Source organism: Podarcis liolepis (assembly GCF_965112155.1).
Source record: "Podarcis liolepis genome assembly, chromosome: 10".
NCBI lineage: Eukaryota > Metazoa > Chordata > Lepidosauria > Squamata > Lacertidae > Podarcis > Podarcis liolepis.
Genome location: NC_139562.1, coordinates 43,989,274 through 44,012,734, shown reverse-complemented (window position 1 = coordinate 44,012,734; position 23,461 = coordinate 43,989,274). Strand labels below are relative to the sequence as shown.

At 44.2% G+C, this 23,461-nt stretch overlaps 1 protein-coding gene across 2 annotated transcripts in view; it reads left to right on the top strand.

Moving 5' to 3' along the window:
* Positions 1-1,528: 1,528 nt before the first annotated feature.
* Positions 1,529-23,461, top strand: part of TRHDE (thyrotropin releasing hormone degrading enzyme) — a 222,273-nt gene continuing 200,340 nt past the window's right edge. Inside the window, exons 1-2 of one of the 2 annotated variants that reach the window (XR_014516555.1) lie at positions 1,529-5,914; positions 13,399-13,672. Coding sequence is in view for 1 of the 2 variants with exons in the window: in XM_083463123.1 (XP_083319249.1) it covers positions 5,052-5,914; positions 13,399-13,672 (1,137 nt within the window). In the remaining variant the exon portion in view is untranslated. The remainder of the gene's footprint in view (positions 5,915-13,398; positions 13,673-23,461) is intronic. The other variant, XM_083463123.1, reaches the window with a different exon arrangement.

The window sequence follows — 23,461 nt, the reverse complement described above, 5'->3', positions numbered from 1 at the left end:
TCAAGCATGTACTTGGATCGTAAAGCCACTCTGTAAACCTTCAAAAAGCGAGTTAAATCAGGATGTGTCAGGTTAAGATCTGAACATCTGTTGAAATATTATGTTGACCTCAACATACGAAAACTTCAATGTGACTTTAGTGTGAGAGTTGGCCCTTTGAGAGCATAGGAATTTTCTTTTACAAAGATGACTGTGTTTCTGATGGGTGCTTCAAACAGTCTGCAGATAAAGGCTTCAAAACAGTCAGATGCATGTATCCATGTAAAAGCATTTAATGAAACACACACACATCTCTAAAGCTCAATGTTTTGTTTTGTAGTCTTTTCCTCTTTCTCCATGTATCTCCTGGCCATAGTTTCCCAATAATTGCTTCCTATAGGAAAACCAATTAAAATTACACAAAGCTAGCAGTGCTTTTTGGGAACACCTCTTCAGAAAAACTACTTCTACAGCTCCGCTGTCTCTACACCTCCCACACTGTCAGTGTCTCCACATTTCCCCTCAACATGTTAACTGTATGCACTTTTACATTTCACGTTCAGCATACTGACCGGTGCTACATCCTTAGCATACCACCTTTATTGCCCATCCTGGACGGATCTCTCTAAGCTCTGTGGTAAAAACCGATGAATGTTCAGAACTATGTCTGGAAGGACAAAGCTCCTAGTTATTACCTTTCATAATCCGTGAGCTTGCAAGTCTGCAAGAGAAACCATTCCAGTTGCAATAAAACCTTGGGCCATGTGGCAACAAGATATGATGGAGGAAAAACTAAGGGGCTGAATGACAAAAGAGGGCTGGTATCTGAGCTCCCCAAAGTTCAGTGAACCAAGTACTTCATCAGTGCAGTGGGATCTTTAGAAAAGCAGTCAAAGCTTGTGCTATGGATATATGGACATATGAACCCTCCTCCCTCCACCATGTGGTCTTTTTTTCAGTGCCACTTTGTAACAACTACAGACGGGGAAGGAGCGTTTATACAGTGGTACCGCGGGTTACAGACACTTCAGGTTACACGGTTTCGGGTTGCAAATGTGTCTCCCACATGGATCACGTTCGCATACCAAGGTTCCACTGTACAAAGCTGGAGGAGCTTAATGTAGCATGGTGGAAGCAAACTTCTTTGAGTAGTGAGTTGCTAAAGATGAGCGGTTTCTCTGCATTGGCTGGCTGGAAGTGGCCACCACGTCAAGATAACTAAACAGTATGCCCCATTTACCATATTTTTCCATCCTTAAGACGCCCCCATGTATAAGACACCCCCTATTTTTGGGGACTCAGATTTAAGAAAATGGGGGGAGATGGCCTCGTGCATAAGACACCCCCTAATTTTTGACATTATTTTTTAGGGTTGGGGGACCTAGTCTTATACACGGAAAAATACGGTATATATGCATATGTGTAAAATGCCACTTGACATTTTGCTTCCCTCTTATGGGACCACAACAAATGTGTACAATTAAAGTTGAAAGAAATTAGTTTATGAGAAATACGCATAGTCTAAATAAATGCAAGCATGAATGATATAGCTATAGGGCTGAGCTGAGGACAATATGGCGGATGAAGCTTGTAGTAAGAAACAAATCTAAGGTGCAAAATAATTTTGTAGAGAAATCCTGTCTCATAATTCTTGAAATGAAACCTCAACTTCTTTTTTTTTTTGAGGGACCGTTTATGTGCATAATTCTGCATTCAGCATATTAGCGTTGTGCTATTGATATATTCTAGGTGTTGGAAAGTTGTTCTCTTTAGAAATGTATTTGAGAAAAATGGCAAATTCCTTCTAATGATTCCAGCTCTTTGTGTCTCTGCCTCCTACCCTCTTTTCCTACCTTCATGCATTTTGCCGATTTCCTTTTTTGCTTACTGTCGGGTACTATTAAAGCCTTGGAAATGTGCTCAAATGCCTTTGTAAAAAGTTTTACACATATGCTAAAGGCAATTTCTTACAGACTTTAATGTTTCCATCCATATAGGCAAAAGAAGAATCACTTTGCCTGGGAGAGCAGCCACATTTGCTGTGCAAGAGGGTGCTTCTTCAGCCGCTTAGTTGCTAGAACTAGAACTGCTGAAGCTTTGTGCCTGGGAATTCCAGATTTGCAAGGGCTCCTTGCACTACCTTTTATACTCAGGTCCAGGCTCTTAAGTATGAAACGCATGTTTAGCTGGTCAGTTTTGAGGTGGCCGCCTATGCAGAAATTGCCACTTTTACCTTCAGAAAACATACTTCTGTATGTTTAAATTTTAAAGGCCATCTTAAGAAGTCAAGTATTTCTCTTAAGGAGGAGCATGCAGTTAATCACCACATGCACTTGCCTACCTAACCTTAAGTATTGTTCTAATATTGTAAGCATCAAAACATTGTGCCTATTTGTGCTGAGACTTCAATCCAATTCCAACAATCGGTAAACTTGTACTGAGCCTCTTTACTTCCAGTCTTGGTTCCTCGTCCCTTGTCTCCTTTTCCTTTTGCGTTGTGACTTTTAAACTCCAAGGTTTCTGACAGGGACGGTCTTGTTTTAATTGATTGTATGTAAGCAGCTCCGGGAGCCTCAAGAGCAGGTTGCAAGTGCTCTCCATGGTAGTAACAATAATAATAAAGGTGTGTCCTTATGGTAAACTGGTCGTGGGAAACCACTTCAGGTTTTCAGCCTGGTGTACAAAATTGTGCCCCGTGCTTATGATGAACTGCTTTCCTCACATAAGTACATTTGGGCTGGAAACAAGAAGTAAACAGATCAGTCAACTGACTCACTTAAAAATGGAAAGAAATCTGTCTGGTGTGTGATGATTGAGATGTTCTGATGACAATAAATTTCTCAGCAGTGTTGTCACTGTTGTTAAGGGGCATCATCAGCTGTGTCAGCATCACTCTGAGTGGCTCTGCAGCTTCAAGGTGGGAGAAAGTAGGCAAAATGTTCAAGGGAGGCATCCTGCCACTTTGGTCAGGTATAGTCTTTGCATGACCCAACCCAAGCAGTGGTGCTTGAACCATAAGGACACTGGCCCATTGGGATAGGTAGAAGGTTTTTAATGTATGATGGTTCGCTGTGTTTTTTTATGTTGGAAGCTGCCCAGAATGGCTTGTGCAACCCAGTCAGATGGGTGGGGTATAAGTAAGTTGGTGGTGGTGGTGGTGGTGTTAGCCTGCCTTGAGTCAGGAGGCATCTACTCAGGCAGCCCACAGATAGGGTTAGGAGAAGAGAATGACTGACCAATCAGGCATTATCAAGTGTTGACCGATTTGGAGATACTTGAAACAGATGCCTGTCTTGGCCACATGACACCGGAGTCCTCAGGGCAACTTTTGATAATGCCCTCAGAGTAAGGCAAGTGTACTTCAGTTTCCTGCAAGGCATGCATCGCCCTCAACATTTCCTCCTGCCATTCAGAAACAGCCAGCCATTCAATCCCCCTAAAGTATATCGAGCACAGACTATATACCCTGTACATGTTCAATATTTATGTGGAGAACAGATTCGTTTACATAGTACCCCGGCAAATCCTGCGGCGGCGAGGCGGATTTATAATCTGACACTTGCCAGATCATAAGAGCAGGATCTGCCAAAAAAGAGAGGCTGTCTGTCCTCATCATCAGCCTGGAAGCCTTCCATGGACTCGGGAGCCCGGCTGGAAGAAACACACATCTTCGCTGGAAACGGCGAAGCTCCTCCCGACCCATTGCCCAGAAGAAGAGTGATGACTTGGGCAAGGAGCCGCAGATCTCCAGAGAGTGTCTCGTCCTGTTGCCCGAAGCGACTTCATTCACACTGCGCGCCGGGCGCGAGCGCCCCGAGGAAAGCTCTCTAACCTCTCGCTCTTTGTTCCTTCTTCTGGGATTTGCTCAGCTTGGCAAAACCCCTTTAAAGTGGTTCGTGCGGTTTGGTTAGTTAAGACACACACACACACTCGCCCGCGCGCTCCCCCTTCCCCTCTCTCTCCCGACAGGAGCTCTGTCAGTTCTCTCTAGAGAGCTGTGGGTAGTTCCCAACCCACAGACCTCGAGCGAGCAGCCGAGCGCGGGACCGCCAGCTACAAAGCCACCGCCTCGCGCTCTCTCCTCCTCACTCGCCGAGAGGCGCGCACCACAGCAAGAGCCGCTCGCTCGCTGTCCGGGCTCGGGAGCCTCGCCAGGTCTTCCGAAGTGCGCAAAGCGGTGCCGAGGAGAGACTTTGTGCTGCCTGCAGGTGCTTGGGAACCGCTTGGAGACAAGGAGTTGGCGCCCGGCGTCTTCCTTCCACAACAATGCTTCTCTCTCTCTCTCTCAGCTGCAGCTGCTGCTTCTGCTTCTCTTCCTCAGCGTCCTTCCCTCTGCGATAACCTGGGCGCGAACTGCTGAGGGGGGAAAAACCAAAACAAAAAAAGACCCGGCGAGGCGAGAGAGCGAAGCCAACCAGAGGACCCGGCAAGGCGAGGAGAGTTTGGGGCGGCGAGAGTGTGAGGGGAGAGCCGAAAGGACGCCAGGAACCGGAGTCCCCGCCCGCCCGCTCTCCTCGCCTGCCCTCGTCCTCAGCCGCCCGCCGCGCACGGAAGGGAAGAGTTGCGCTCGCTGAGGGCGGCGATGGCAGCGAGGCGTCGCGGTGGCGCCCTGTTGAGCGGAGCGCACCGGGCGCCCTGAAGAGTGGAGCTCGGCGCTGCCCAATCCGCGCTCCGCGGGGGGTCCGGCGGCGGCCCCTCCCCCCGCCCCCTTTTCCCGCCTTCCTCCCACATGGGGCGCCAGGAGGAGGCTTCCCTCGGCCGCCGGGGCGGCTCTTAGGGAGTGCGATGGGGCGCCTCGCAAAGTGACACCCGCAGCGGCTGCGGCAACAGCGAGCGAGAAGAGGAGGAGGAAGAAGAGAGAAAGCAGGCGGGGTGGGGAAAGAGAGAAAGAACAGGAGGGCAAGCAAGCAAGCAGCCGGGCGAGCTCCTCCCCCCCCTTCTTCCCGAGGTGCTTCTCAGTCCTTTTTCCCGCCTTGGCTGCTCTCCTCGGGAGCTTCTCCCATGCCTTCCCGGCCCCGGCGGGGGGCGGCGGCAGCCCCGGCGCAGGAGGAGCCGTCCCTGTGGCTCCTCTGATGTCCCTGGCCGAGAAGCGGGAGGCGAGCTTCTCCTTGACGCCCATGATGATCGAGGAGGACGCGGCGCTGAGGAACGGCAGCAGGGGGCTCTCGGGCCAGTGGGCGGACGCGGCGGCCGTGCGGCCGCGCACCACGGAGCGCCACATCACGGTGCACAAGCGCCTCGTGCTGGGCTTCGCCATCTCCATCCTGGCGCTGCTCGTGGTCACCATGATCGCCGTGCTGCTCAGCGTGCGCATCGAGGAGTGCAGCAGCAGCAGCAGCGGCGGCGGGGACGCGGACGGCTCAGCAGGCAGGGCGGGCAACCGGAGCGTCCCGGCAGGAGCAGCAGCAGCGGCAGCCGCCTCGGCAGGAAGTGCCCGCCGCAACCATCCCAGCGCCGGGGAGCCCCCTGGCCGCGGAGGAGGGGAATCGGAGGCGCCTGGAGGGGAAGAGGCGGCGGCGGAGGAGGAGGAGGAGTGGCAGAGGCGCCGGGAGCAGCCGCCCTGGACGCAGCTGCGCCTGCCCGGGCACTTGCGCCCCCTGCACTACAACCTGATGCTGAGCGCCTTCATGGAGAACTTCACCTTCAGCGGCGAGGTCAACGTGCAGGTCGAGTGCCTCAACGCCACGCGCTACATCGTGCTGCACGCGCACCGCATGCACGTCGAGGCGGCCCGCGTGGCCGAGGACCGGCTGGCCGGAGCCCTGCGCGTCTCCAGCTTCTTCCTCTACCCGCAGACGCAGGTCTTCGTGGTCGTCCTCAACCGGAGCCTGGAGGCGCACAGAAGTTACAACCTCAAGATCATCTACAGCGCGCCCATCGAGAACGAGCTGCTGGGCTTCTTCCGGAGCTCCTACGTGCTCTACGGCGAGAGAAGGTAAGCAGCCCGCTCCCACCCTCTGATCCCTGGTCCTACTACCACTACAGTATATCCCTGCCTGTATTGACTCAGCGCACGAATCCATATGCCCCAGATACCATCCATAAGGGATATCCCCGTTCCCCGATTTATTCCCTATAAAAATGGAAACCATAGGAGCCCTTTTCTCTCCTGGTATCCAGAACAGCTTTATTTTCAATCCGTAGTTTTCATCAAAGCCCCACTCCCTTTATTTAAGAGAGTAGGTTTTTTTATGACTGTCCCTGGGTAATGGATTTTCTGAGCATCTCAGAAAAGGATACTTTTGCAAAAGTTTTCCCCATCATAACTTAAATGCTATCCTCCCCACATTCCATATTTAGGCTTGTTAGATTCCTATATGTGCATCTAAAACTCATCCCACAGATGTGATATTTATTTACCCTCTGGCTTTTAAAGTGCATATATATCTCTTAACTTCCTTGCCAGAAGAGAGGCAGATAGTGGTGGGAAGCTAGGACCCTGCAATCTGGAGGCAGGAAGAGCAAAATGTTGGATCTCCCTTATAGACTTACCGGACTCTTTATGTTATAGATCTTACAGCTGACACTTCTGCCCTTTAAGATGTTTTGATTCTGAGATACAAAGAGAGAAGGTCTCCTGGGATGTGGCCATCGCATAGAAAGGCCACCAGGGCTCTCCTTTTATTCTTCTGCACCTGCCTTTGCATGCTGGGGTCCCCATGCCACTGCCCCTGCTTTTGTGTCGCAGGAAGGCAATGTCAGAGCAGAGGAATTCATAGTACATCAGAGAGACTTGCCCTGGGAAGAACCACGAATAAAAAGCAGGCAGTCCTGCATAGTTAATTCTCCCATGGTGTGGGTGGCACTGGCTTTTATAAAAGCATGAAAGGCAGGATTTCTCATTTTGGATCACCTGATAAGCTGATTTGTCTAGGCACCGGGCAACATCTATGATATGATACTGAGAAAACCTGAGAACCACTTGCAGCTGGCATTCAGGATTCTAGAAAATCAGTACTTGACTAGCTTTGCCACTTTCTCCTGCACTTCAGCGTAATTTCCTCCCACCACATTTAACCCCCTTAATTTTCTCTCTCTCAAATAGACACTCTTCACTTTCTCTCATTTGTACAATCAACAAACAGAAAAAACTGATAAAAATGGAAGAACAGTGCTTTTTTTTTTAAAAAAAAAACTAAACTAAAAAGAAGATAGATTTGGAGAACTTAAAGTTTTAAGTTACTAATGAGGGACTTCCCACAAAATGGACTACATGAACCATAGTGTACTGAAGATAGATTTTGTGATGCGTGTAAGATTCTAAAAGCAGTTCACTGCAGCAACCTAACAACTTAGGTGCCAACTTTATGTTACTGTAAAGCCATGTTTAAGGAAGCCCTGGTGGACTGCACATGTGACATTTGAAACCTGTGTTTGCAAGGTGGGGGCTGGGGTAGGGGCTGGGCGAGCAGCAGCAGAAGAAGATGGAAGCTTCAGCAGAAGAGTCGCTGGTGGGAGGTAGGTTAAGCAGTCGCTTCTCTGCCATGTGCAGATCCCACCCTCCCAAGAGAAGTCTGCAAGTGAGAAGAGGGAGTTGGGGTTTCCTTACTGGGGTTAAATGGGTGCTTTGCAACTAAGACGAAACCTAGAGTCTGCATTTTAAAGTCCCTTAAGTGTTTATCTGGCTCTACTTATATGAACTTACATATCAAAGAATACATGAATCAGCAACTTTTCATCATATGCTACAGTCAGAGGGACAGGCGTGTTTTAACTTTGAGCTCTCCAACAAAATAGTAATGTACACTAAGAGCCGAATGTAATCAAATATTGTAACATGGATTTGATTCACATTATTTGTAGAAATGTAAACAGAATTCATAGAACTGGCTTTCCTTTCATAAGAATGGGACTTAAAGAGACTTTTCACCTGTTTGCCTTCTGGCTGGGTTTTATTAACAGAGTTTGAGGCAACTCTGAGAGCTTTGTGCCTCTTCTGGTTGTGAGACACCACATACACACAAGTCTGTGTAAGTGCAGGCTTAGGGTTTTTATTCATGCAGCAAATCAAACATGGAAAGTGAGGCTCTAGTTTAAAGGAAGCAAGGCTGGTTTCCTGCTAGCTTTGTTAGCAGAGATCTATACTGAATTTATTTTTAAACTGCTTGTCATTGAAAATCCAACCACAGAATCTTATTCTGTAAACCTCATCATTTCTTTGAGAGTCCCTGCTGAGCAAATGGTTTACTTAAGCAATTGGCACCCAGAAAGTAAGAAGACTGTCTTTCAGCTCAGTTATGCCAATAGCCTCATCTTTAAGCATGCTAATGTTATTGTTGTTGTTTAGTTGTTTAGTCGTGTCCGACTCTTCGTGACCCCATGGACCAGAGCACGCCAGGCACTCCTGTCTTCCACTGCCTCCCGCAGTTTGGTCAGACTCATGTTTGTAGCTTCGAGAACCCTGTCCAACCATCTCATCCTCTGTCATCCCCTTCTCCTTGTGCCCTCCATCTTTCCCAACATCAGGGTCTTTTCCAGGGAGTCTTCTCTTCTCATGAGGTGGCCAAAGTATTGGAGCCTCAGCTTCACCATCTGACCTTCCAGTGAGCACTCAGGGCTGATTTCCTTAAGAATGGATGCGTTTGATCTTCTTGCAGTCCATGGGACTCTCAAGAGTCTCCTCCAGCACCATGATTCAAAAGCATCAATTCTTTGGCGATCAGCCTTCTTTATGGTCCAGCTCTCACTTCCATACATCACTACTGGCTAATGTTATTACATATATATTAAAAACTCAGTGTTATAATCATGGTCCATGTTAGGATTTTGTCTAATCCGCCATAATGGCTGATATAAAATGTTTTCTTTGCAGAGTTAAGCTTCAGGGAAGGTGCTACTATGTTGAATCTTTTATTGCATGAAGATCAGAGTGGGGAAGATATCAACAGTCTTTCTCAGAAACTTTTCTAAGTGATTTATTTGTATAATAGTATATCGCCTCACCACTAAGATATAAAGCATTTACTTGTATTATTTTCAGATTGACAAAAAGATTTTGGTTAACTGTGAAATACAACAAGAAGAAAAGAAATGTAGCAAAATTTTAATAGATCAGTATATTTAGTACATAAATTTTACAGCATAAAGACTTTAAATTACAATTAAAACATTGTCCAGTGTCCAGGGATAAATTAACTAAAAGCATGACAACTCACATACAGTCCATTTTTTCAGTTGGATTAGAATTCCCTGCTGCATGGTTTTCCTTTCTGAAATGTGAAAACTTTTATAGAGCACCATAATTTAGAATTCTGTTCCACGAGTCCTGAAAGTGTGGCAACTTGGTAGTACTTTGCCCAAGATGGTTTGAAGCTAACATTATTTAATAACTGCTATGGTGTTATAAGATAGTTGAAGAAATTAGTAATCAGAATGCTAAATTAACCCAGACAAAAGTTTACTTAAGTTGTTTGATAGTTTTATGCAGCAGACTTGAAACATATTGTAAAACTTTCATAGTTTTACAATGTAGCAGAATTGAAACATATTTTACTTGTTTTGTACATTTGAAGCAAACAATCTTATTCTCTGAGGCCTGACAATGCACTTTCATGGAAAGTTTTACTAACCTTTTCCTAAGTAGGGCAGAGCACTCACCTTAAGCAAAGCAGGAGCCCTTGATTTTATAGTCAAAAGTCATAAATCTCTCCATAGAAATGGCACCATAGAAATGCTAATTTTTGCCTCTCAGGTTATTTCACCTTTAGTGGAGAAATGAATTGCTTATTCATATATATACAGACACCCACCCACCCCTTGTGCTAGAACATAAGTTTTTTTGCTAGAGCACAACATTTCCTTTCACCTAACTGCTTGATTTCCTTTCCCCCCTCATATCCCCCAAGGTGTCAAAATAGACAAGTTGTTGAGAAAACATGTCTACATTTTAATAGAAGAGGTAGAATTACCGTAAGATAGTTGCAAATTACAGTCATCTGTACGCAAAGAAGCCAACCTGCAAGTCTTTTATAACTATAATTACACATTTAAGATTAAATCCTGTCATCAGTTTATGTGTGTGTAAGTTTTTATGTGTGAGCATCAGACTGCCATCCTGTATACACTTATCCAAGAGTAAGTCTTGTTGAAGTCAGTGGGATTTATTTCTGAGCAAGCATGCATAGGATTTTACTGCACATGCAGGATTACAGCATGACAGTTAAAATTGATTTAATTGTACTTTTCTGATAAATGATTTTTTGATCGTCAGGACCTGTAGTATGTCTTCCAGAGTACATTACCTCATGTTGAAGTCACCATGTATTCAGAACCCCAATGTGCCCACTAGCTGTGATTCCCCCCCCCCTTTACTTTCATGCAGTATTGGGACATTGCAGATGAGATCGTATTGCATTTTCATGAATGTAACAGATGTGACATAAACATTTGTTACTTGTCGGGAAGTTAATGCAAAGAAATCATTGGTCTCTGGCATGTGTGTTTTAGTATAATGCTTTGAGGACTGAAAATTGCATTTTAAGAACTTTCATAAAACTGAATTTATCACTAGCTAAACTTCGGTTCCAATCCCAAATAATTAAAGACAAAAAGCATGTCTCGTATCTTACTGTAGATTTAAAGTATGTCAAACATTTGCATTTTTGCCTGTTTGGGCATAAGCCCATTGATTCCATTGCCTTTTAGACTGCAAATAGATTAAATGTGAAACAATGTTAGAATGTGTATTTTACCACCATATGTTGCTGAATTTATGAAAATTAATTGTGAAAGACAACTTAAACATTCAATTTTATACATGTCTACTCATAAGTAGACCCTATTGAAATCAGTGGGACTAACTGCTAAGTAAGGTTAGGATAACAGCAGTAGCAGTGCTAGCTTTTATCACAAGGGTTCTACCAATTATTTCTTAGTGAATGGACCCAAACAAGGTGGTTTAGATTCCCAGTGAGTGATGCTGAATGTTCACTTGAGATTGAGAGTCAATAAGTAACATACTGAAAAGTTGAATAAGGCCTTCAGAAATATAGTTCAAGAGGATAAGAAACCTTTAGGTAAAGGTTCACATTGCCTGTTTATTAATACATACCCCAAAAGTTCTGTTTTTAATACCGAGTAATCCAAGGGCTCACCCACACTTCCACTTGTCCCATGCCTAGAAAGCATGAGTCCAAGCTGCTTTCCGCTTGTCCCAAGGCTTGTTATGCACAGGTCTAAGCAGTTTTGCCATTGCCCTGCTGTTTTTCCATGGAAAACCTGTTCTTTAGTGCTAAATCAGAGCAAAGGTCAATCCAGAGCAAACCCGATGGATGTTTGCTCCAATTTAGCAGTAGAGATCAGTTTTTCCTAGGGGGAAGTGACAGGGCAAGTGGAAGTGTGGAAAGCCTTTTCAGACGTTGAGAATAAAACTGGTTTTAACAGAGGCTTTTCACCTTGTGAAACTTGGTAGTTCAGATAGGAAATGCATTGCTTGAAAACTAACAATTAATAGTATAGTATCTTGTTAATTTAAGACAGCGATAGAATGTTGCATATGGAATAGTGCTTTCAATGCACTTCAATGCAAATTACAGTGTTCAAAAAAGTAAAGTAAGATAGATGCTTTTTGCCTGTCAGACATTCAGATTTAAGGATGAGGGACACTGAACTCAGACACAGTGTGTCTTTTATATCTAACTCATCCAGGAAGAAAAAGTAGAGAGTGACAGAGGACTAAAAGGTAATCTTGAGCAAGTCAGTATCCCTAACCATATTTTAATCATGGTCAGAGTGCTGTGATACAGATAGCCATGTCCACGTTTCCCCAACTTTTGCATAGTAGGATAATACCTTCAGCGTTCACATAATGACACAGACAGCCCTGGGCTTGCACATTCCCTCTCACACATGAGACAATGGCATTGGCCACTTCCACTGTTGGTGCTGAATAAACCACAGTTCTCCATTACAGTTGTACCTTGGAAGTCGAACAGAATCTGTTCTGGAAGTCCATTCAACTTCCAAAACGTTCGGAAACCAAAGCACGGCTTCTGATTGGCTGCAGGAAGCTACGGAAGTTCGCAGACCAGAATACTCACTTCTGGGTTTGTGATGTTTGGGAGCCAAAACGTTTGAAAACTAAGCTGTTCGAAAACCAAGGTACGACTGTATATCTGAATTTGGGAATTGTGGTTTCTTCTGTTTCTGGTTAGTTAACGAACTAGGATCTGAAACGAGCACTTCATCTCGATTTGTATGAGGGAACCACATTTAGAATAAGCCACAATTTCCTGAGTTCAGACATAATTGGAAACTGCAGTTTATTCTAAAGTAGAAACATTTAAGGGGGAGGAGGGGGCACAAGCGTGAGGTTTGCTGCTGGTCATTTTCTAACATTTAGCATTGTGTTTGAACTGGGTCAATAATTTTATATAACTGCCCTCATTTTTTTTCTTAACGGAGATGTGTTTCATTAATGTTAGCAGTGTTAGGAAATTGTTACTGGTAGAGCCACGATTTGTCCCCTTCTGCAATTCAACTCTGCAATAGTAATGAATTAAAAAATAACTTAGTGATTGCAGTTATTTATATCTCATCTTTCAGGATATAGATATTCCCAAGGTGCTTTTCTAAGAACAAAATACATTTAAAAAACCTCCACAGTAAACACTTACAAATCTCCAGGGTCCTTTCCAGGGCAGGTAGATGTCCCCGGGGGGCGGGGGGCGGGGAGAGTTCAGCTGCAACAGGCTTTTTTACAACTCCTTCACCTGCCTTCTCTGACAATGAGACTGCAGTAGCAGATTAAGTAAGAATTTGTACTTAAAATGCTAAAGCATTTCTCTCCCCTCCCCCTTCATGGAAATTTATTCTGAAATAAATTGGATTTGTATGCAATCATGTCAATCTGCTGCTGTTTAGATATTTGCTTTGGATACTTTCATTACTTGCAGTACCCAACTTTGCTGCTATATTGGGAAGGTGTTACTGAGATTTACAGGTATCGTCAACTTTTGGAAATAAGGGCTCTCCAAAGCCTTCTTAAGCAAGAATACTTTATATATGGCCCTAAGAAGCCAGTGTACCCTGTCAGCACTGAAGGCCCTAGAGATTTCTCTGAGGGTAATTAAATCACTGACGCAGCAGTAGTTATTTGTTTTACTTTGTAGGGTTAATACTGGCTGATGTTCTGTGGGTTTGAGGTTTAAATGTCAACATAAATAAATAAATACTATATCTAGTGCTTCAGTATTTATTTAATCCCAGCATCCCTTCTCAAGTGCTGCTCCTTGCAGACTGAAGCAAGCAGAAGAATTTAGCTGAAAATAAAAACTAACAGTTTTGGGGAATGCTTCATAGTGACTTTATTTTGTATATCACACTGCAATTTCCCCCCTTGTACATTTCACTATTTTACCAGCTATCTTTGCATTAAGATCTGAATAGAAATCAGTGTTTCTTTCATCTTTTTGTCTTCAGGTTTCTTGCAGTTACACAGTTCTCTCCTACCCATGCCAGAAAAGCCTTTCCTTGCTTTGATGAGCCCATCTACAAGGCCACGTTCAAAATCAGCATCAAACATCAAGCAACCTATTTATCTTTGTCCAATATGCCTGTGGAAACTTCTGTTTTTGAAGAAGATGGATGGGTTACGGATCACTTTTCACAGACTCCGCTCATGTCCACATATTACCTAGCCTGGGCTGTTTGCAACTTTACATACCGTGAGACTACCACAAAGAATGGAGTTTTGGTAAGTATTTTATTTTATTTTTTTAATCGGCTTACATATATTTATTGAAAAACCTTCCTTTTTTGAGGGGGGGGGGAATGGAAATGACATGCCCCCCCCAATGCTTGCATATTCATTATCTATTACATTTAAAGTCCGTTCTGCCTCCTGGTGAATCTGTTATAGTACAAGCAGAAAGAGCCTAGGATCAGGCTATTAATATCTGCCTTCACTTTTCATTGCTGCTTCCATGTATGAACAAAGGTTATACAGATGTTTGTGAGAGGAATTTGTCTCTCTTAGAAGTGTTAAAGTGCATGGTCTTTTCTCCCTTCAGTTCATGACAATGATTTTTTTTTTTACAAGTAAACAATGCTTTTACATATATATACATTCAGCCATCTCTCGTTGGAGCTGCTTCACATACTATCAGTTAGTACAGTGATGGCCAAACTTGGCCCTCCAGCTGTTTTGGGACTACAACTCCCATCATCCCTAGCTAACAGGACCAGTGGTCAGGGATGATGGGAATTGCAGTCCCAAAACAGCTGGAGGGCTACATTTGGCCATCACTGAGTTAGTGTATATATTTCAAGCGTAGCTACAGTGCAGCTGATTACTTGAGGGAATGCTATAAGTTTGAGTTTTCTTTTCTGTGTGCATTCTACATGTACATTGTGTGTGGATCCAGTCTCAGGGCTAATTGTGGCTCTGTGTGGTATGTACACATGGTGAAAGAAAGGCATGACTTGCTGGTTTCTGTGTCCTGTGAAGTAGCACTTAGTTAACCAAATATCCCGTGGGTATAGTATAACACCAGTCTGTTTTCTGAGAATTCACATACACTAAGAGCATTGTGATGCTAGACCACCACTAAGCATGTCGGCAGCATACAGCAACTCATGTGTGTGTGATAGCATGAAGATGACAGTGAGCGGCATAGTAGCTGTTGCTTGTACTTCATTGACCAGCTCCATTTTGGCTAAACAGATCATTAGCTTAAAAGTAATTATTATCAGGAACAATAACTAGTATTTCTGTTGCAAAATGAAGTTGCCGTTGATTCTTTCTCAGGGCCAGTGGCGTAGCATGGGTTGTCAGCACCCGGGGCAAGTAATTTGCGCCCCCTAACCCGTGGATTTGCGCCCCCTAACCCTAACCCCCAGATGTTGCGCCCGGTGCGGCCGGCCCCCCCTGCACCCCCCACGCTACGCCATTGCTCAGGGCTGCAGTGAGCCAAGTCCTACAAAAGAGTAGACCTATTGAAATTAATGAACCTAAGTTAGCTATGTCTATTTACATCAGTGGGTGTACTCTGAATAGGATCACTCTCAGGCTTTATTCAGTTACTACGGGAATAATTGTGGAACAACTTCTGCTTGGTCATTTGGACTTACCTCCCTCCCTTCTCACTTGCTCTGGTTGGGGGAAAACCCAGAACAGATTTAGCAGGCAAGTGGAGGGAGGAGAGGGGAAGGAGCCCCTTTTGCACAAGCAGAAGTTGCTTTGCTTACGCAAAGAGGTAGAAGAAGAAGAGTTTGGATTTGATATCCCGCTTTATCACTACCCAAAGGAGTCTTAAAGCGGCTAACATTCTCCTTTCCCTTCCTTCCCCACAACAAACACTCTGTGAGGTGAGTGGGGCTGAGAGACTTCAGAGAAGTGTGACTGGCCCAAGGTCACCCAGCAGCTGCATGTGGAGGAGCGGGGAAGCGAACCCAGTTCCCCAGATTGCGAGTCTACCACTCTTAACCACTACACCACACTTAGTGCTACTTTGAATATAACCCTTATCTATAGGGCTATGCGTAGTTGGAATGTAAAATCTTGAAGGCGTTTCCAGCTGCACTTTTGGATCATTAGGGAGTGACTTTGTAATGGTTTGCAGGTGTCACGCACAAGGTTCTGCAGAAGCATTTCTTTTTGGAGGCCGTACAGTATGCTTCTGAATGCCAGTTTCTAGGAACTGCAGAAGGGGAGAGTGCTATTATTCTCGAGTCCTGCTTGCCGGTATCCTACAGGCATCTGGTTGGCCACAAGATGCTGGACTAGACGGGCCATTGGTCTGATCTGTCAGGCTGCTCTTACATTATTTGCAAAGACTTCTTGGAAGCACTGAATGGTTTATCCACAGACACCCTTCACTTGGTTCTCCACACTTTGGTTGTCCTGGAATGTGGCTTAGGCTTATTGGCAGCGATCCAGGAGTTGCAATGTGTGTAAGAAGAAACAAAACTGTTTACGTCAGTTTGTTTTGTTTTACAAATCTCATGTGCAGAACTGTGTAATAAGCCAAACATTTCACCAGAAATTCTGCCAGCTATATATATATATATATATATATATATATATATATATATATATATATATATCACAACCTCCTGCCAATGCAGGGAGGAGGGACTTTTTCTTAGCAACAAGTTTAATCCACATAACAAAGCATATTTGTGTTAGAATTGCTGATTGTGACTTGGGCCAAAGAGGTGGAAAGCATTTTCTGCACGCCTGTGAAAAATATCCATTGTTTGTGTGATTTTTTTTTTTTTAAGTACAGTGGTACCTCGGGTTACATACGCTTCAGGTTACATACGCTTCAGGTTACAGGCTCTGCTAACCCAGAAATAGTGCTTCAGGTTAAGAACTTTGCTTCAGGATGAGAACAGAAATTGTGCTCCGGCGGCGCGGCGGCAGCAGGAGGCCCCATTAGCTAAAGTGATGCTTCAGGTTAAGAACAGTTTCAGGTTAAGAACGGACCTCTGGAACGAATTAAGTACTTAACCCGAGGTGCCACTGTAATGAACTCTGGAGAATTTTGTCCTTTGGTGTGGGTGTTCTCTAAAAGCAGATAGTCAGGATCTGAGGGTATAGCTTTTCCAAAACATGTAGCACAACCCCTCCGTAGAACATTATGGTGAAGGGCAGGTAATAAAGAATAAACGATAGTAGTAGTAAATGTGTGTAGGATTTCAGTCTTCTGTTTGTTGGGCTGCATATCAAAACCAGTGTTAAGTGCATTAGAATTTGCTTGGCTGCTAGTTTGTCCTCTCTCCCTGGAGAAATGCATTGCAACCTAAAGATTCTGCTACTTGTGCCCCAGCTGTAGCTGAGGTCCATATCATAACCATCTTGGCACTTTACTAGTTCAATTTCAGCTGTATTGAGCGGCAAGTCAAGATAGTCCAAAAACAGCAATAACCAGCCATGCTATTTTTTAGGCAGTCTTCTGTGGCTACACTGAAAGGACTTGGTGGCTTCACTGAATTAACCTCTACCTTCAAAAGATCTTTTTCTTAATTGTAGTACATCGTACTTGTAATGGCTAAGAAGTACTTAAGTGATTTGGTCAGGGGAAAACAAAGCATTTCTGCTGTAGCAGTCAAGGGCTCTTGTTGCTTGTTATAGCAAAGGTTCTCTTTTTACCTGCGTCGAAATAAGAGCTGATGACTTGCACTTGAATAGGTCTCAAATTCCATGAAGTAGAGAGCAGTGATGCACAAGCACATTAATTTGTGAGAGCATTGTAAAAATATTGTGGATTAACAAAGCTCATCATTAACCGTCTAGAAGTTTTATATAAACAAAAATGCCAGGTACAACCATTCTGTATGCTGCCAGAGTATTGAAATATTGCAGCTTCCACTACAGGTGCACATAACATATTATATAGGATGGATTAAAGGATGTGTGGAAGGAGAGCTGCAATTTACTGCCCCACCATTTAAGGGTATGCAGTGTTGCGGGCTGCACTCACTTCTAGGTGACAAAGTTACACATACTTCCATAGGCCAGAAGATCAGGCTGTTGGATTTCCAAGTGGGTAGTACAGTTATACCTTGGCCTACAGACGCTTCAGGTTGTGTTTTTTCGGATTATGGACCTGCCGAAACCTGGACGTACTGGAACGGGTTACTTCTGGGTTTCGGCGGTCACGCATGTGCAGAAGCACTAAATTGCGCTTTAAGCATGCACAGAAGCGCCGAATCGCAACCTGTGCATGTGCAGACGCAGCGCTGTGGGTTGCGAACACTGCGGGTTGTGAACGTGCCTCCTGCACGGATCATGTTCGCAACCCGAGCGTCCACTGTACTCTTCTTATGCTAAATGGTATGGGTGCTATTGCAAGTTAGAGCCAGTGTTTAGTATTTGGCTGCCATATAGAACTTAACTATATAAGTTCAATAAGTAATAACTATAGAAGAGTAGTCCAGAACATATCTGCCCTCTGCAGATAGGCTAATGATTTAAAGACATTTAAGTCATAGACTCAAGTCTGTTTGACATTCAATACATCAGAACACATCCTTAACATATACAGTGGTGCCTCACAAGACGAAATTAATTCGTTCCGCAAGTTTTTTCATCTAGCGAATTTTTCGTCTTGCGAAGCACGGTGTTGGGAAAGTTTTGGAAAAGCTTCAAAAATCACCAAAGTCTTCAAAAACCTCAAAAAGGCTACCACACCGCGTTCTATGAGTTGCTCCTCGAAGTCAAGTCGCAACTGTATTAACGGTGTTAAGAAAAAGGAAACAAACTTTCAAGATGTTTTCGTCTTGGGAAGCAAGCCCATAGGGAAATTCGTCTTGCGAAGCAGCTCAAAAAACGCAAAACCCTTTCGTCTAGCGAGTTTTTCGTCTTGCGAGGCATTTGTCTTGCGGGCTACCACTGTATTTTATTTTGATTGAAGTGTGCTACGAAGTGAGAGAAGAAATGGTTAAGGTGCTCTGTCTCCTAAATAGCTACCCAATTAAAAGAGTAGTAATAGTTGCTGTCATAATGGTATTAATAATAATAATAATAATAATAATAATAATAATAATAATAATATAGCACAGAACATCCTAGAAAGCTCAAGGAAATGTCCTGGCATCTTGAAGGGAAAGCCATGCTTTCGTCTTTCTTTTTCACCTTCCTTAATGCCCCACCACTAGCTAATCATGTTATGGGACAAAACTCTTGAACTCCAATATGATGGTTAATCTGAACATGATTCCAGGCTGGTCAGCTGAGCACAGCCAAGAGAAAACTCTGTTGCTTTGGCATGCTTACTCTACACAGCATGCCACTTCAACTAAGTGGTTCTTTCAAGCTTCATCGGAAAGGAGAAAATTACAAGATACTGTAGAGAGAGAAAGGGGAAAATAAATCCCTAGTGCCATTTGGTATTGCTGTTAGTCAGTTTACATGCATCAAGCTTGCACACAGGCTGGCACAGTATGTGTACAGCAGCCAAGGGGCATCCTTTCGGAGGCATGCGGAAGAAAAACTCTTCAGCTCTGTTCTCTCCCTTGCTATATCTGTTTTGTAGGGCAACTGCATGCCAGTGTTAGGGTGATGGTGCTGCACTTGACTCTTAGGATGCTGTTCTAGGGCAGGGGCTCATTTCACAGAAATTTCTTAGGGGGTAGTTTTGCACTTTGCTTCATAACTTTCTTTCTAGGGGGGCTAGAGTCCTAACTTTTTTTTTAAGCAACACTCAGAATTTGTGGCCCCTGTCCAGGAGAGTGTTTTGCCAATGAACTCTGCAGGTTCTTAAAAGGGTCTTTGGTAGTCAATATATGAGGGGAAAGATGTTATTATTTCAATAGAATAGGACAAACTCATTACCGTATTTTTCGTCCCATAGGACGCTCCGTCCCATAGGTCGCACCTAGTTTTTTGGGGGGGAAATAAAGGAATTTCCCCCCCTTTATTTCCCCCCCAAAAGCAGGTCGGGGAAACAGAACCAGGTCGAGGAACAGCGGGATGGCGGCGCTGCGCCTCCCTGCTGTCCCCCGAGCTTGTGGGGCTGGCCGATGTCTGCCCCGCACGAGGGGTGCTCTGCATCAGGGCCCCCCCCCTGCGGGGCAGCAGGCTGCTATCCGCAGCGTGGGGAGCCTTGCGGGGAACTCCTACAAGGCTCCCCACACTGTGGATGTCTGCCTGGCGCGGGGGGTGCTCTGCTTCAGGGCGCCCCTCGCGCTGGTCAGCAGGCTGGTATCCGCAGCCTAAACATCCCTGCCGGACCTCCCGTAGGGCTGCCTAGGCTGCGGATGTCTTCCTGAAGCCTGGAGGGCGAGAGGGGGCGGTGCGCACCGTCCCCTCTCGCTCTCCAAGCTTCAGCAAAAGCCTGCATTCGCCCCATAGGACGCACCCAGATTTCCCCTTCATTTTTGGAGGGGAAAAAGTGCGTCCTATAGGGCAAAAAATACGGTAAATGGTAACAAAAACAAAACCTCTCAAACAGTATACCTCCTTAAACCTTCTTACACAGTAATACAAAGCCCTCTACCACCAAGGAATAACCCCAAAGGAACAATGTCAAAGTAACAATTCCCCTCCACCAGATCTTCACCCACATACACCACCAGATCCAACCTTGGGAAGCCTCAGCAGTGTTTGGTCCATCATCATCTTCCTCCTGACCACATTGCCCTTCACTATTTGTACCTGCCTCAACCAGGTGGGGCTGGATATCTGCACGGCTGCCACCTTTGGCAATTAGGACTCCTAATCCGGCGAATCAAGCCCTTTTGTTCCATGGCACCCATGGGTCCCATATTGATGAACCCTGTTAGGAACTCTGGAACGTCTTCCCACCTCACACTTACAGACCCTTTGGCAGCACATCTTTCTCCAGCCTTGGTAACTGCTGTGGCCTCAGCACAGGGAGAATGATTGACTCAAAGTTTTCCAGTCTAACCTTTTTGAAACCAGTGATGTTTTTGATTATACATGCTATGCTAATTTTTTTTGCATTGAAATAAAAAACCCAAATGGAAAGTAAATTTCTATTATCCATAGTAGTTAAATAATGCAAAGACTTTAGACTACAATACTCTGTGCTAAGATAATTTAAAATACTGAAATATCATTCCAGTCTAGGAGTGAACACTAGTCCTAGTTTGCTTCGAATACTTAAATTCTAGAGGAATAATTGGAACTGAACAGCTAATTTAACCTCTTTTCTATTCCTAAAGAATTTGTAAGCAGTTCACAATTTTCCCCAGTTCATTTGTTATTTAGATTTACTCAACAATTATTCTGCATTTGGGGGCTGATTGCAGATATTCTACACTTGAGCTCTGTGTTGTGTAATACTGAGTGCTCTGAGAAATCATGCATTCACATAGTGCAGGAATTTGGCTTCTGTAGTTATTTTCATCAGTAAAAATGTACTCGCTATATGATTTTTCTAGGAGGCAAACACAAAAGGGATGGACAGTGGCGTAGTAAATTAATCTGAAATGTGAATGAATATTCATAGCGATTCAAGCAGGTCTACGTGTTGCAGCAGATAAGTGGGCACTTACTATTCTGGGTGGGGTATTTTAGTGGAGGTAGCGCACAGTTCATGGCAGCCTTTGTAAATACATAAAGAATTCTAGACACTGGTTACTGTCATTCTGGTACTTCAGTAAGCTCTGAAGTCATTAAAAAATCACAAACTTCCTTTGCACTTTGATACAAAGCCAGCTTTCTAATAGCCACCCTTACTTATCCATGTTTTGCTGCAGTGTACAATTTTTGTCTATGTTCTAGGTCACCTAAAATCCCCTAAGGAGTAGAACTGTTGCTCAGTAGAAATTGCTGACTAGATGTACTAAATAGCTTTACTTTTAATGCATGCAGTTTATTTCAGTAGAACCCAACATTGTGAACAACTGGATCATGGGTGTGTGTCTTCCACAAGACCAATGAGTAGTTGTGGATAAAAGTGTTGGGCTTTGGCCAGGGAAACTTGGGATCTGATGACCACTCAGCTATAGAGCTCAGTGGAGTCCTTTGGGCAAGTTGCTCTCATTCACCCTCATCTATCTCATAGGGTCATGATAAGGATAAAACTGGATAACTCCACACAACCTGCCTGGAAAAGAAGGATACAAATATGATAAACAAATGAAGAGTCTTGTATTAGTGTGCGTGCATGGTATAAATAGGTAGGGGGAAAATGTGGAGAAGTCCTTTTCTGCAGTTTTATGCACATGGAAAGCGATAGTGTGATATGCTCGGCATTGTTGTTTTTCACATTATTTTTAGACCTTTCTTTATTCAAGCAGATCTGGAAGCATCCTTCCCATATTCATGCCTCCCACAACTATGTCAGGTAGCTGTAACATCCATTTTTACAAAGTGTTACTGATACTGAAAGAATAGTTTAGAAATATCCACAGTTGAAGTTCCGCACAGAAAGCATCCTTTTTTAATTTGGAAGTATTTCTGTTGAACTTTGGCGAGGCTTAGAAAGCAGTGGGATGTATTGCAGCTTTTTAAACCTCCCCAAGGCTTAGCATGAGACCTGAAAATAGTTCCTACCATTATCCAGGCTTGGAATAATAGCATGAGCTCTCATAGGGGGGAAAATGTGTCAAGCTGCCAGGCATAGACCCTTGCCTTTTTATTCTCATGGAGCTTGAGAACTATTTTTTTTGGTAAGGTAAACACAGGACCCAATGTGTTTGGGTACCCGTGGGTAATTCAGCTGAGATGTGTAAGAGTTGTTAGGGCAAAATGACTGGCAGGGGAATGTTCAGGTACTTCCTTCCCACCTTGTTCCTTTCTAATGTGAGTCTCCTTCAACTGAGGACTTTTTGTAAAGAAGGGCTGTCAGGAATTTGCTACGTGCAGCTGTAGAGTAGCATGTAGTTGACCGTAAGCTGTTGCTCTTGGGTGGATGCAGGCAGCACTGTGGTGGAAACCACTGAGCCTGGGATTGCCAATCGGAAGGCCGGCGCTTCGAATCCCTGTGACGTGGTGAGCTCCCGTTGCTCGGTCCCTGCTCCTGCCAACCTAGCAGTTTGAAAGCACGTCAAAGTGCAAGTAGATAAATAGGTACCACTCCAGTGGGAAGGTAAACAGTGTTTCCGTGCACTGCTCTGATTTCGCCAGAAGAGGCTTAGTCATGCTGGCCACATGACCTGGAAAAGCTGTCTGCAGACAAATGTCGGCTCCCTCGGCCAGTAAAGCGAGATGAGCACCGCAACCTCAGAGTCATTCGTGGCTGGACTTAACTGTCGGGTCCTTTATCTTTACCTTTTAAGGCAGTGATATAAACTCAGTTATGTAATATAACTGATAAATGGCACCTTAAACACAGGTTGCGGTCACCACAATGGAATGTCTAGGTGCCTCTTTTTGTTTGTTATTTTACAGTGGAATATCATCATCATCATCATCAACATCATTTTCATTCCTGTTCTGCTTTATATTTAAAAAAAAAAACAAATCACAAATCAGTTTACAACACATTAACACATTCAATAAAACAATCCAAAATAAAACAAATTCAGGCTTCATGGAAAATATTTCAGACCCTACTCTAAGGGACATTTTGCTTTCCCCAAACACCAACCTGGCATTCACAGATCTCCACATGGTCGCAATTGGATCGGTGCCAGTCGCAAAACGCGCCTTGCACCTGCCTAATTTCTAACACTGGATGTAGGGACTTTGCACGTGGTTGCAAATTCCAAAAGAAATGTTGCTATGTCTTTCAACTTTTTGGTTTTAACTGTTAATGGAGTACTTCACTCTCTTCTTGGAAATGCCATCCTCAAAGCATCAGCAGAGCATATACCCCTTGTCAGTTAAATTTCTTAGTTCAGAAAGATGAACTTTGAGAAGAGACCATTATAGAATGTATGCATGCCCTTTCCCCTTTTATATGACTACCCAGTCTCTATATGAAATGTGCCATTAAGGATGAAGCCCGTATGTAGTGTAATCCACAAATAATGCAAGTGGAATGAAATATTAAGGAGAAACCCTGTCGCTGCTCTGGCTAGAGTGTCAATAACTAGCTGCTTGGCAGTGGCTTCCACAAACATAATTCAG